The sequence below is a fragment of the Megalops cyprinoides genome, chromosome 6 (genome assembly GCF_013368585.1).
Source record: "Megalops cyprinoides isolate fMegCyp1 chromosome 6, fMegCyp1.pri, whole genome shotgun sequence".
NCBI classification, from domain to species: domain Eukaryota; kingdom Metazoa; phylum Chordata; class Actinopteri; order Elopiformes; family Megalopidae; genus Megalops; species Megalops cyprinoides.
The window spans coordinates 39,117,665-39,132,240 of NC_050588.1; the positions used below are offsets into that span (position 1 = coordinate 39,117,665).

General features: G+C 42.1%; 1 protein-coding gene across 2 annotated transcripts; it reads right to left on the minus strand.

Moving 5' to 3' along the window:
* Positions 1–12,070: 12,070 nt before the first annotated feature.
* On the minus strand, positions 12,071–14,305 carry mrps16 (mitochondrial ribosomal protein S16). Of its 2 annotated transcripts, none has more exons than XM_036531628.1 (4): positions 14,249–14,305; positions 14,002–14,033; positions 13,225–13,485; positions 12,071–12,271 (listed from the first exon to the last, which is right to left on the minus strand). In XM_036531628.1, the coding sequence occupies exons 2-4, from the start codon at positions 14,012–14,014 to the stop codon at positions 12,123–12,125; spliced, it is 423 nt and encodes a 140-aa protein (XP_036387521.1). In that variant the 5' UTR covers positions 14,015–14,033; positions 14,249–14,305; the 3' UTR covers positions 12,071–12,122. The 2 variants fall into 2 exon arrangements, with proteins under 2 accessions (XP_036387521.1, XP_036387520.1); XM_036531627.1 differs by lacking the exon at positions 14,249–14,305 and adding an exon at positions 14,146–14,242.
* Positions 14,306–14,576: the final 271 nt, after the last annotated feature.

Consider the following 14,576-nt stretch of genomic DNA (forward strand, 5'->3'; position numbering starts at 1 on the left):
TGTTTTTCTGTAGACATTCATCTGTGTCTGTCGTTACTGCATGCCAAACTTCAGATTATCTGTTCTCCAGCCAGGCCGAAATGCAACAACAATGATTTTATTATATAAAAAAAATCACATATCACCTGTGGTTTCCCAGATAAATAACAATAGCTTCAGATCTGCCTCTCCTTACCTGCTAATGAATTTGACTAACTCCATCACACCTAAGCATGAATATTATTTCATGTATCATATACCTGTTGAGGTTTCATTATGTTACCTTGATGTAGGCAGAATTACGATACTGTAAAACTATTACACCCTGACTTTCAACCACTAACATCTTGGGGCCTGTATGCTCACCCTTTTTTCTGTCTCTATGGGATGCTTTTGAGAAAATTTCTACTTTTTCCCCTGATTAATGTTCAAACTTTTTTGTTTTCTTCTGCCCTCCTTAAGAACAAATTACATTTACATTTACATTTATTTATTTAGCAGATGCCTTTATCCAAAGTGACGTACAAATTAACTGACATCTTGCTACATGTGATTTTTAGGTGTTCCATTGGGAAGCTGTCAGTCAGTAGACTAGCATAGTCTGAATGCATTTCATCATTATCAACCTAGGTGATTTCATTTTTTTTCATCACTCTTTCTCTCATGTTGTATTTGAGTTTGTTATATTATCTTTCTGTGAAATGTGCACTGGTAAGTCTTCAGACATTTCATTTGTGAGAGTGTTATATCACATGAAATTTGATTAATTCTTAGTTATATTTATGAACACTGCCCTCCATTTTCAGATGATATTATGTGTTTTATATTAAAAAGCAGACCTTTCATTCAAAATATGTAATTACCTAAAATGTGAATCTGTCATAAAAATTTTGTTATATTGAATTTTATACAGTAGACGACCTCTCTGACAGCTTCTTTGCATAACACATAACTATGCATATATTATGGTATTTGCAGTGTATGTGGTGTCCAATGCAGTCCAATGTGGTGTACACATTTATGTTTTAAGTTAAAAATGTTCAGCACTGTGAATGTTACACCACGTTGAGAGCCCTCAGGGAACACACACCAAATACTGGAAGTATTAAACATCATATATGTGGCAACCATTCACACCTTTACTGTCTAATCAATGTCTGGGTGACACCAATGTCTAATTAATGAGCCAGGATGGCTTCACATGCATTATAATGGCATGTGAATAAACGAGTCATTGACACACTTACTGCGCACAGACAGGACTTATATAGACTTATCACACAGTGTTCAGTTTTCTGTATTAACTGTGTGCTAACTCTACATAAGTCCCGTCTGTGCTTTGTAAGTGTGTCAGCGACTCGTTTATTCATGATTATCAGTACATTAATTCATGGCAGCTGATGGGACCTTAATCTAAGGTGTTACCAGTATGGTTATTTGAAAGTGCATATTCATTACAGTACATTATTGTCATTTAGCAGATGCTCTTATCCAGAGCGACCTACACAGGTTACAGTTTTACATGTTATACATTTGTACAGCTGGATATTTACTGAGGCAATTCTGGGTTAAGTACCTTGCCCACGCAGACAGCAGCAGTACACCAGTGGGGAATCAAACCAGCAACTTTTTGGTCACAAACGCTGCACTACTACTGTTCTTGTGTTTTTATTTATTTATTTGTTTATTTATTCATTTTTGTCTTCATATGTGTTCTCTCTTAATCCTGCTTTTACTCGTACTCTTTATTCCTTTTATTCATGTATACTTGGTAGTTCATTTGCCGTGCCTGGAAAGCACTTTGGGTCAACTCCTGTTGTTTTTAAATGTGCTATATAAATAAAAGTGACTTGACTTGACTTGACCTGACTTGACACATGTATTGTAATGTAGTAATTGATCTGAAAAGAGCAGAATGCCTGGTTATCATAAAATGTTAAACTGTAAAGAGCAGCCTGATCTTATTGGGACACAGAGGTGCTTTCTTACCTTCAGCAGGCTGTGTGAGCACAGCAATAATTGAGATCACTATTGCAGGCAGGGTGAGAGACACATGCCCCTGTCCTCCAGGGTGTCTGTGAGAAGTCCTCATGGTCTTTCGGCTGTAGCCTGTATCTCAGTCTTTACACCTTAGCTCTGAGTCTGTGTTGCTCCAGTCCTCTGGGAAAGCGCCGCAATTCTAGTGGCAGTCAGAACTAATCCCATCAAAAAATACATTGCAATCCATTCAAAAATAAATAAAACCTGTACAGATAGAAGAAAGTTGCTTCCTGGCGTTGTCCGTAAAGTTTAAATCACAGAAAGTTGTATTATTTCTCCTGGTCTGTCTGTCCCTTTCACATGCGTTGCAGAGGTTGCAGGTGTTGTGACGTGCTTTTGCGGCGTGGTTATGTAGGGGAGGGGTAGGCAGCAGGTTGGTTATAGCGTTAGCGGTGTGGGAATGGCAGAGCATTGTCTTGTGAAAGGAGCCGGGGTGGTGCACACCTTGCTTACTCAAGCATCACGGCTTGCGGTGTTGACCCTTGACTCTTACCTGAGCTGGTCCTTGGGCTGTGCCGCGCATAGCTGAACGCTCACCTGCCTTATCTTGAGAAAACAAGGCGAACGCTCGCAGTGACGTCATTGGAAATCTGGACGTCACTGCCAGGCTTTTCAGCTGGGATTTGATGTACTGTGTCTGAATGCAGGGTGCTCCTGACCCGGCGCTAAGACGGGACAGGTTTTAGCATTTCATGAGGAATGGGGCTCTGGAAGTCCTGTGGAGTGAGATATTAAAGGACTCAAATGTTGCTGTACCCCTTCAACCCCCCCAAAAACTAACACTCAACAGCCATCACTGTTAGTGAAGCAGATCTATAGGAGATTAATCAAAACTCAACAGTAACACTCTGTTGTCCTGTATAAAATAATGTGAAATGTGTCGTCTGTCTGTCCGGGTACACTCTGCACAAGGAAGTAGCACAGAGAGAGTGTTTTGGCCTGTAACACACCCTAGGCACTGTGTGGAAACCAGGTTTGGAAAACCCCGGACGTATCGTGTATTATGACATTGATTTAAGTGAATCATATTTTAAATAGCCAGGTCAGATTATGCCCAAAGCCAATCAGTGGCATTCAGGTTTGTTAATGTCGGTCTGAACCAACCAGAGGGCCTCAGTGTTATCAGAGGGTGAGGGACAAATCTGACCCAGATCACTCCATCACAGACTTCTGCATATAATCAGGAATGCAGTGATGATTTGAAGGAAAGCATAATACAAAAAAAACAACAAAACAAAAACAAAAAAAAAACATATGACAGCAGCTCAGGATGTCTTCATAAAAATCTGTGACCGCACACCTGCTGAAGGCCTGGCTGCTCTGTGATGACAGTGGTGTTGAAGGCCTAGCTGCTCTGTGATGACAGTGGTGTTGAAGGCCTGGCCGCTCTGTGATGACAGTGGTGTTGAAGGCCTGGCCGCTCTGTGATGACAGTGGTGCTGAAGGCCTGGCTGCTCTGTGATGACAGTGGTGTTGAAGGCCTGGCTGCTCTGTGATGACAGTGGTGTTGAAGGCCTGGCTGCTCTGTGATGACAGTGGTGTGTGGCTATGGAAGGGTGCTCAGTCAGTCTTCCCTCTTGTTCCTGAGTTGTTTAAATGGAGAAATAAAGTTACTCCAGAAATATGTGAACATTAGGCGGAGCCTTTAGAAAGACATGAAAAACAAACAAAGCCGAAAGCTGTTCTCAGTATTGATTTAATCAGTCAGGTGTTACAGGAGGTTTTGATCCTGGTCTGTTTTACCACTGAGAATGATTTACTGATTCATTTTGAAATGCTGGGATTTGTGTTTGTATTTGAACTGTATCTTGAAATGCCATTTCTATACACATTAGGTCAATTAATTATTTTAACGTGAAAGAAATATAACTTATTTCCTGAAGAATTAATGACCACCTGCCATGATATGCTTTCATGGATGTAATTTTTAAAAAAAGAGCATTTTTTTTAAATGAGGGGCAAGTGCAGGTCAGCCTGCAGAACAGCCAAACTATTGTTGTGGAGCAAACTGAGCGAATGTCCCTGCTTCAACTGCTGGCTGGCTTCCTCCGCGTGTGTCATAGAGCAAGCTGGATGCGGAGGGAGCAGTTGGCACGTTCAGATGCAAAACCTGGCGATATGTGTTGCTAAGTGACAGTCTGATGTTATGTTTCTTTCATAATGACACAAACACGCGTAAAAAGCTTGTTGAAAAATGCTCTCTGTAAACCCGTGACATTTACGTTCCCCAGCACCACCCTGGCAGTGCCGAACCTGCAGCTGAATGCATGTTGGACTTAAGCTTATGTTAACATGCTATCTTCGGTGCTTTGAACCCTCACCTCTGGCACAGAATGAAAGTGTTTCTGAAGGGACAAAACATGTTTTATGCAACCAAAATAATCAGCGGTACGATAGTGACACGATAGAGCCTGATCAAATACTCTTATAAACTCATAAACTTATCTGGCTTATTCAGAAGGAGGGACACTGCCTTTGTACAGTTAGGACAGAGCCACCCTGTCTTAGGCAACCTGAGAGATGAGGTACAGCCAGGGAGACTGCAGCTCCGCCCAAATTGCACCGTATCTCAGCTTCAGTGCGGGGCAGTGTGGGGCAGTGAGTGGTGTTGTGGGGCAGTGAGTGGCAGTGAGGGGCAGTGAGGGGCAGTGAGTGGCGTTGTGGGGCAGTGAGGGGCAGTGAGGGGCAGTGAGGGGCAGTGAGTGGCGTTGTGGGGCAGTGAGTGGCAGTGAGGGGCAGTGAGGGGCAGTGAGTGGCGTTGTGGGGCAGTGAGGGGCAGTGAGGGGCAGTGTGGGGCAGTGAGTGGCAGTGAGGGGCAGTGAGTGGCAGTGAGGGGCAGTGTGTTGCAGTGCGGGGCAGTGAGGGGCAGTGAGTGGCGTTGCGGGGCAGTGAGTGGCAGTGAGGGGCAGTGTGGGGCAGTGAGTGGCAGTGAGGGGCAGTTAGTGGCGTTGTGGGGCAGTGTGTTGCAGTGTGGGGAAGTGAGTGGCAGTGAGGGGCGGTGTGTGGCAGTGAGGTGCGGTGTGTGGTGGTGCGGGGCGGGGCGGTGCGGTGCGGGGCGGGGCGGTGCGGGGCAGTGTGTGGCGGTGTGGGACAGTGAGTCGCGGTGTGGGGCAGTGAGTCGCGGTGTGGGGCAGTGAGTGGCAGTGAGGGGCAGTGTGGGGCAGTGAGGGGCAGACTGAGGGCAGTGTGTGGCAGTGAGGGGCAATGTGTGCCGGAGTGTGGCGGTGTGGGGCAGTGAGTCGCGGTGTGGGGCGGTGTGTGGCGGTGTGCGGCAGTGTGGAACACTGTGGGGCACTGTGTGCCGGAGTGTTTTGGTAACATGATTTGAAGGTTGCAGGATTGAGTCGTTGGGGGGGCATTGCTGTTGTACACTTGAGCAGAGTGCTTAACCTCCTTCACTGAATATCCAGCCATATTATGTAATTTATATATGTACATAACGTTATCTATCTCTCTCTCTCTCTATCTATATTATATATATTTGAAATGCAAATGATATATGTTGCCAGTGATATGATAGAACAACTGATAATTGAATGAGAAATAAAAATAATTCACCGCATCAGGAGGAGATAGCTATACATTATTCTAGCTTCCTGGCTAAGTGGACATACAGTAGCTGAAGGATGTAACTAAATAAACAGACATAAAATCACCAGTGAAAAGAGGCTCGTTGATTTCTCTTTCGTATCTGAGGTCATTGTACACAGCCCACAGTTCCACTGAATTGTGAGCAAAGAGCTTAAATAGACCTCCAGAAATAAGCAGGTGTGTGTTGTTTTCATGGGAACATGCATGTGACTGTAAGGCATCCCTGCTGCTGGAATTAGCCAATGATAAAAGATAATGGGGAGAAGTATTTGCAGTATGTGTATCAATAAAATGATAAAGCATACAAGGTTATGAATGTGCTCCATTGATGCCACTGTGTAATGTTCTTACAGCAACAAAGGAACTCGCTTTTCTTCACTCCTCACTTGAATAAATGTGTCATGTAAAATGGATTAAAGTTACCTTATTAATTAATAATACCTTAATAATTAATAAAAAAGATAAATTTTGTGAGCATAATACTTATATTTTAGGTAACTTTACTTTAGGTAACTATAAATCAAGTTAAAGTTTCCTTATTAATGAACTGAATTTTAAGTTTATATATAAAGAAAAAAAATCGGTAACTGAATTAAAAGTCAAGGGACAAGGAAACAGGAAGTTATTTAATACTTTGTGTGCAAACACACTGTGGCTAATTTTAACCGCCACTCCCAGTTACACATGTACTGTCATTTCACTGTACACTAAAGCGAACATTCTGTGGATCGTTTAATATTTACTGAGCTACACCCACGCAGTGTGGTACTTGTTTGTGTAATGCGTCAGTTGAGTTGCAGCAAATGTGATTGTTCTAAATGCCACGGTTACGAAGGATTTTGACCTGGAGCTGAAAGGACCGGGATCAGGTTCATGTTTGAATGCAGAGTTCTGTCTGTGTTAGTGCGTTAGTGGGCAGTGATTCACTCTGCACACCTTTGTTTGAGGGAAAACGTTGTAAAACAGCCATGCCCGGGGTTATGCAGACAGAGGAGCCTATCCTTTGGACGTTCACGCAGCTCTGACAGCAGAGCACCTGCTCTGAGTACAGGCTGAGCCCTGTGGCCCGGGTTCAAATCTGGCCATGTCACCTGCCAACAATGCCCACAGTGGCGAAATAAACTGGCTTTGCTCCAGTGGGGATAGGGTTGGGTAGGTCAGCCAGGGTCTCCTCGTCTCATCTGAGGTGATCCAGGCACCTCAGTGGAGCAGCATCTCCCCTCCAGCCGGTGCCCACCCCACTGTGGTGCGCTGCGTGGCTTGTAGTGTGGAAAGCAGATGCTGGGTGTTCAGTGGGGATTCCAAACAGGGCTGTGTATGGGAGAAAAAGCTCCCGTTTGTCCTTTTAAGCTCAGAAAGGGGAAAGTACTCTTATAAATGTGTATTTTCTTTGCTGGATTTAAGCAAATACCAGCAAATTCCATGGTAATTAAGGACCTGTACAACACAATGCAAACTCAGTGTTAGCAATAGTTTAAGTCCTGCATGTCAGCCTCAGGCCACAGTGCTGGAGTGTAACTCTAAAATCTGCAGCGATCCACTTCTGACTTTACAAAACATTTCTGCTCGGTATGTGTATGTTATGCTATCATATTCTTTTTCATTTTAAGCCACTTGATATGCATATGAATTCCTTTATCTTTTAACAGATCCATGGCAAAAATATTTTTTTCCACTGATATGAAAGGGGCTGAAAAATGTAATTGCAACAGCATCTTGTGACAAGTGGGGTGTCATGCGTGCGTCATAGTGTGTGAGGTGTTGTTAGGTGTGTTCCGGTTGTTAAATGAGAGACGTACCCCTAACTGTTTTAGGAGAAAACACTAACATTGAATAGTAATAATAGAAACTGTGGACCTACAGTTCTTTCAGCTAAAGTGTCACGCTGACTCACTCTGTCAATTCTAAGAACCAAACGTGTCTTATCTGTTCTTGATTTTGCAACACATCAGGTTGCAAAAACCAGAGAACAAAGCCCAGACCAAACCCAGGTCTGGTTAATGGGAATTCGCAGAAGTCAGTTAATGCAGTTTTTATTCACAATTTCCTGTGAAATGCATAGTCATTCCTGTGCATACCATCCCCAGCCTTAGGGTTGCACGTGTCCTTTATCAAACTCCATTTCAAAATCATATCTGCCTCTTAACTCTTCCTCTCAAATCTAAGATGATAGCATCTTCCTTCACTTCCTGATAAAGGTTAGATAGCTAATTTACTTGGTATAAAGTTTTATTAGCTGAGTGCTCAAAATCGGTTCTATTATCAAACAGCTAAACTGCCAAAAACTAGCCATTCGTCAAATATGTCCGCTAAATCTGCAGGGCTGATTGTATCACTGTCTTTGTGTATGCTGGCAGGTTACAGCAGTTCTTCAGTCCTGCTCACATACTATTCATTCTTCCATATTCATGATCCATGATCCCTTTCCTCCAAAGGTGACAAATAGGTCAATGAAACACATCTTTGTAGTTTATGCATTTTCCTAATAGAACAATGTATGTATACTGTTCTGAAAAGATGAAAAAAAAATTATTTTCCCCCAAATCAAATTTGAACAGGTTCAAATAAAAATGAAATGCATATATGTTTAAATGAAGCATAACAATAATAAAGCATTACTCCTTTTGCGCTGTCCCACTGATGTGATGATTGTATTAGAATCGGCAATTTTTGATAATACAGCACGCTAGCTGATACCACCAGGCTCTCTGTTCGTCTGACAGAAAGACAGAATTTCCTGACAGTTTTCTGGATGATCACAGATGTGTAGGTACTGAAAATGAAAACTAGATCCAGTAAACCTGGGTATCTTTGGTGTCCAAAGTAATCGGGAAACCCCTCTCTTCCCATGTAGAGAGTGTGACTGAATGCGCCACAGATTGAGTATGAAACAAATTTGATTTTCACTGGAATGGATGGCTCCTGAATGATTGATTTAAATCCCTCTTTAGTGTCACTTTAACACATTTTGTAACTTCCTTCTTCAGGCACACTGTAATGGTCAAACTCTGTGAATGTCACTGTATGATTATAGCAGTGAGATCTGACCACAGTATCAGCAACAGACACACAAAATTCACCATGTTCTTGCTGACAAAAGACTTCACTTTCATTCAGAATATGAATAGAGTACCTATTTAATTGCCCTCACATGTAATTTTGCAGTATTTTAAGCACCACTGGTCTTCTGGAAGCAAGGGCGTAGGTTTGGCCTCAACATTGGTAGGGACACAACAACCGAGGGCACATCGGAATTATGTAATATGACTTCACTCCAAAGATAGTGCGAACGAGTTCGCTCAAATATTGGTAGGGACAGCTCTGTCCTCCCAAAATATTGGTAGGGACATGTCCCTACTGTCCATATGCAAACCTATGCCCTTGTCTGGAAGTAACACAACTCCTTACTGGATGGTTGTTACTGTATCTTGAATGACAGCTATTGTGTTTACATTATTCTTTCTTGTGTATTTGCTTTTTGAGTCTCATAAGCTCGTGCCTTCTGTGTGCCTAGTAATGCTGGACTAATATCACATGTCTAAAATCACACCTCATTTGAGTAATTAGGAAAAAATTAAGGAAGTTGGAGAAATGTAAACATGGTTCAGCTGTCAGGGGTAATTGATGTCGCTTTTCTCAGAAACTTTGTAGCTTCTACTCATTGATTTGTGTTAAAAGACTTGCATCAGAGCGAAAAAATGGGGAACATATGTTAAGCTAGAATATTTTTATCCTTCACATTAAACCCTTAATAATATCCAAAAACTTCAAACGCTTGTATTCACAGTGCTTCTTCCCAATGATAATAATACTGTCATTTCCTGATAACTGCATGCTGGATATCTGCATACTCCATTTTCTTGCGTTGTATGTGGCTGGTCCTGTTTTAATCCATCGTTTTTTACTCTTTTACCTGCACACAGTCTCGAGCGCATGCGGCTTTGGGGGTTATTGCTGCTGTGGTGCATTTGGCTCATTGCAGCATGGTAAGTAAGGATTGTTTGACACACAAACGCAAACAGAGTTTGTACAGTAGCTATCAGTGTTCAGAGAGGGTGGAACGATATTAATGATAATGATATCTGTATCAAGCATTTAATCCATTTCAAGATTGTGGCATTAGCTAAGGCTCATTGCCAGCATCATGATCCTGCGGGAAGGTTCCTACCACCAGCACATCCTGCTTCTAGCAAAATCACTCTGCACCCTGGGTGGATCTACACTAAATATAATCACTGTTTGAGACAGAGTGTCTGAACTGTTGGAGTGTTTAAAAACAGGTCCGGGGTACGATGAAAGAAACAGCATGTGATCCTTGTGAAAATTAAGTCGTTTCTTCCCATACTGACTTTACCTCTTGATTTCAGTCCAATTCAAAAACTCCGCTGGCACCAGTTAACAGGAAATTGATTTGGCATATAATGAGCTCTACAACATCAACAGATGTAGTTTTGGGCGTATAAAAAGTTAAAGATTACCAGACTGAAGACATTTTCATGGTTTAAGTAATTATTATACACCCTACAGACTGCAGCTCACAAATGTTGTTACATTTCACTGAAGTCCTTTTCTTTATTCTCAGTTTTCACTGGTTGTGTTATAAGGTTGTAAAAGGAGGGATCACCACTGTGAAATACCCACTTTGCATTATTTAAAATCACAGATAAAGTGTTTATGTGACTTTTTCTCCACTTCCTTGCATGCATTTTAGTTCTCCAGCACCAGGAGTCGGTATAGCCTCATTTCAAGCTATGTGTTTAACAGTTTTCCAGTTACGCTATCCTAGGCTTATTATTTTGGCAATTACCACAAATTAAGCGCATAGTCATTAAGATTGACAGCGATATATACAGGACATCACGTGTCAGATTCATTATAAGCAATGTTGACAGTGCGGCCGTGGCAACCAGTCATAAAGTTCATGTGGAATGTGTTTACAGAATCGCTTTTTTTCTTTTCTGAAGGGGTGGGACAGCAGTGATTTAAGAAAACTTGTTCAGTCACATATTGACCTATACTAGATTGTACAACGTAATTTAAAGCAGAAAAATTTTCACAGCAGGACTACATGAAATAAAACAAAAGGTGCATGCGACTATCACGTTTACAGTTTAGTGAAAGAAGGGCTAGTGTTCTAAATTTTGTGGTTTTATTGGGTGTATTTTGAGGTGTATGGTCGCATGAGCTGATGATACGGTGCATAAATTTGTCAATATGAAGGCACAATTCATCCAAATCTCACAAACGTATTCTGTCGCCGTTTTCCTTTGCGCACAGTTTGAATATGTCTAGTTAAAATTTACAACCCTCATCACACCCGGGAACAGAATTTAACGGGAGGTTTTCCACATATAAACCACAGATCGTTCCGGGGTTAAAAATCCTATCGCCTTTAAGAAATTTGTCACTGAAACGTGTTTTCTAATTAAAGTCAGTAATATGCCGTTACCTTTTCTCCCCGACTTCATTTAATGTCTCAACATATTAGCGAATTATGTTTGTCTGATATCAATTCCTTAAGGTGATTGTGCGTTTCGTGGATTCTTATATTATTCTGGTAACAGCCCTCAAAAGATGTCATTGTAAGCCTTTAAAATGTCGTTTTCATTGCTCGACACAAACGAGTCACGTGTTGAAAATCATCTTTAGATGCACTTCAGCATTTCACGATGCCACCTGCCAATGAGAAGTAGGCCTAATCCAAAAATTTCAGCCGGAATAGGTCACAATTCAGACGTAATTAAGTGTCCTTGTAAATACATCAAACATTATCTTTCACACCTGCTGGTTTGACTAAGGGTATCGCATCAGATGCTTTATGTTTGTTTGAGGTTCAGCTGATTTTATTGTATTTCTGCAGCGTACACAGTGGGGAGTTGACTGGCTGATGGAATTTCGTTTCCTTACTTTCCTCCTAAACCTGAATTGCTTAATTTTGGCTAACACAACTTCCCAAGGGGAATATTTGCAACATTCCCGCTATTTGATGAAAAAAAAACCCTGAAATGTAATAGTAGCAGCTGGCTCACCATCAAACCCTTTGGTTCAAACCCATTCAAAGGGTTCGCTTTTCTGCAACAAGCTAAAACGCAGGTATATTTGCACATCAAACCACCTCACATCATGGAATTTTGGAAAAATTCAAACCAATGAGTCACTCAGACTTGGACATGATTTACTTTTGACATGAACAGAAATGAAAATTCAAAGTATTATACATCTGAGCATCTGAGCGCGATATTTAGTTGTAAATATCGCGAAATGCTTACAAAGCAAACAGTGAAGCATGTCACATACGCGTACAGATAAAAATGAGCTGGACCATCCAGCCATAATACGAATCGCTGTGAACACGCAGCAGAGTCTTAGCGCCGCACCGCGCATGTGGCTTTTTAAAGGTGACGTCAGACAGGTGTGACAGTCCTAACGGCACAGCCCCTCGCTCCTGCTGCAGGCTGCAGGCTGCCCTCAGCGCGCTCTCATCCCGGAGTGCGTCTGCGCGTCCTGGAGCTCTACGCCTCCCTCTGACTCCCCTGGTCCTGCTCCTCCTGGTCCTCCCGCTCCTCCCCGCCGCCGCCCCCCTCCGTCAGAGCCGCCTGGTTCCGCTGGCGCTCCGCGTTCGTCACCGTCATGGGGTGCAGAGGGAAGAACCCCGCCAGCCCTGAGCGCGTCACCGTGGGAGACAAGAGCGTCAGTCACACCGCCAAGCAAACGCTCGGCTGCAAACGTTTCTTCTCAGTAGTTTTCGGATTACGTGTGTCCGTAATCAGAACGTTATATTGCAAGTGATTTCATCCTTTGGTGGGTCGATCAGTAGCAATTTTTTTTACTATTTTTTTTTATGTATAGATAAACATACATACAAACGTAACATACAACACAAAATATCACATCAATTTTCATGAGTTCAGACTACCTCAGAACCACTGTTCAGAGTTCAGAAGTAATAATAATCGTCAGTCATCAATCATAATAATAAGTACCCATCGATTTTGACTCTAATTCAGGGGTTTACAGGTAGGTTTTCCAAAGCCAAAAAAGAATAAGTGTACCCATGTATGGGCTAAAATATGTGTATAATACGAAAAGTCTTTGATGTTATAATCGACAAATCATGCAGTAACAGTAAACGGAAAACAGGATTCTGGAACCTGCAGCAAATTCGAAGGGAATAAGTCCAATTCAGTATAAATCCACAGACATTACATTTAGGTTATACAAAGCTTTGTGAGACTCCATTTAGAGTAATGTGTTCAGCCTGCACACTATAAGATAAACAGAAGCGGTGAGGAGACCTGCACTGTGCATAAACTATATTATTTTACAATTTGGCATTTCGCAGACGCTTTTGTGAAAGGCTTAAAATGCATAAGTCTTTAGCCAGTAGATTTACAAGCCCTCATCTCAGCAAAAGGAAACTCTGTGGATTTTTAAACGGGATTGATAAGGTGTAAAGAGAAGCTTCAGTTTTGTCAGGAGAACAAAAGGAAGCCTGCGGTAAATAAAGTGATACAATGAAACAATGATACTAGGAATTACGTTTTCCACATACTTAGGACACAAACTTTCTTGGCTGTGTTCTTGGGGTTTTTTCTGTTACGGCGGGGAACTCACCGAGAAGTTTGGCCACTGGTTTTGTGGGGTGAGCGCCGCACCCGATCCAGTACTTTATTCTCTCGTAGTTGAAGCTGACGAGTTTTTCGTTGTAGATGTTGGGGAGGGGGTCGTACGAGCCCAGCTGCTCGATGTATTTACTGTCGCGGGCGCGCTTGTTGTAGGCGGCCACTATGCGGTAAAACGGCCGGTTCGTGCAGCCGCTCATCGACAACCTGATCACAACATGACCTCCGTGATACTGCTTCAGTAACAAAGAAGCTAAGGAAACACAGTCAAAACGACAGATTAAAAACAGGTTAGTAGGTACACGTCCACATCCAAGTAGACTTACAATGCATGAAGCGGTCGCGGTATAAAGACATGTCACGCACTGCTTTTGAAAGTCGTAAATAAACGACTTTTACTTTGTGTTATTGTAAAGGAATTATTTTGTGTTGTACTCTGCCTCACTTGTAAGTCGCCTTAGATATAAACGCCTGCCAAACTAATAAATATAAATGTAAAATGTAAAGTATTTACTAAATATTTAAATTCTGTAATGCTTTCGTAACACCACAATAACGCATCATAAACTGTTCATATTTCACTACGTTCTACATTTTGCACTCACATGCAGTCAAACGCTTGTGATAACCGACATAACACGTATGGAATAGAAAACTAGCTTTCTTACCACAACCAAGACAAATACAGCCTGCTAGGCGGCTAACTACCTGACTGCAATCGTCTGATCATTTCAAGAACTCACAAAACTTAGGCGGCAATTATACTTACTGAGATAAACCATGTTGGAGGTCGATCAAAACCTAAAATAATATGAGAATACAGACTCAATAAATAAGTAACCAAAGTAGCAACACAGACGTCTACCTAGACAGTAATACGAGCAGTAAGATTGAAAATACCTCGCAAGCTCACCTTAGCTAGATGACTGAATATGCCTCAAAGGGAAATAGCAAGATCGCAAATAATGACTTCAAGACAGATCTTTCAGACAACCTTCACACATTCTCAGTTTTACCTTAAAATAACTCAAACAAAAGTAGTGCTGCTAGTGTCACATTGATATGAAGGCAGCCATGTTTTTCATAATGACACTTAACCCGGAAGCAGTTTCAGGAGCTGTCACTCCAAGCGCATGCGCAAAACATGTCGTCGAGAGATTACGATTGCGCGGCTGAGCGACGGTTGAGCGGGCCGGACTAGGACACTTACACACGTTTGCTGTTACTGTTTTTCGTTACAGAAGTAATAGTAGTAGTCGAAGTGGTAGTGAAGGTAGTAGGAAGGACACTGTCATGTTTGCATTAAAAAACAGTCATCTGAAAATGTTGCTTTTCTGTTGTAGG

What these genes read in the sequence shown, in the direction of transcription:
- mrps16 (XM_036531628.1), bottom strand. An exon ending in ACCAGTGGCCAAACTTCTCG is followed by an intron (nt 12,272 to 13,224) that starts GTGAGTTCCCCG and finishes TGACGCGCTCAG; the next exon opens with GGCTGGCGGGGTTCTTCCCT.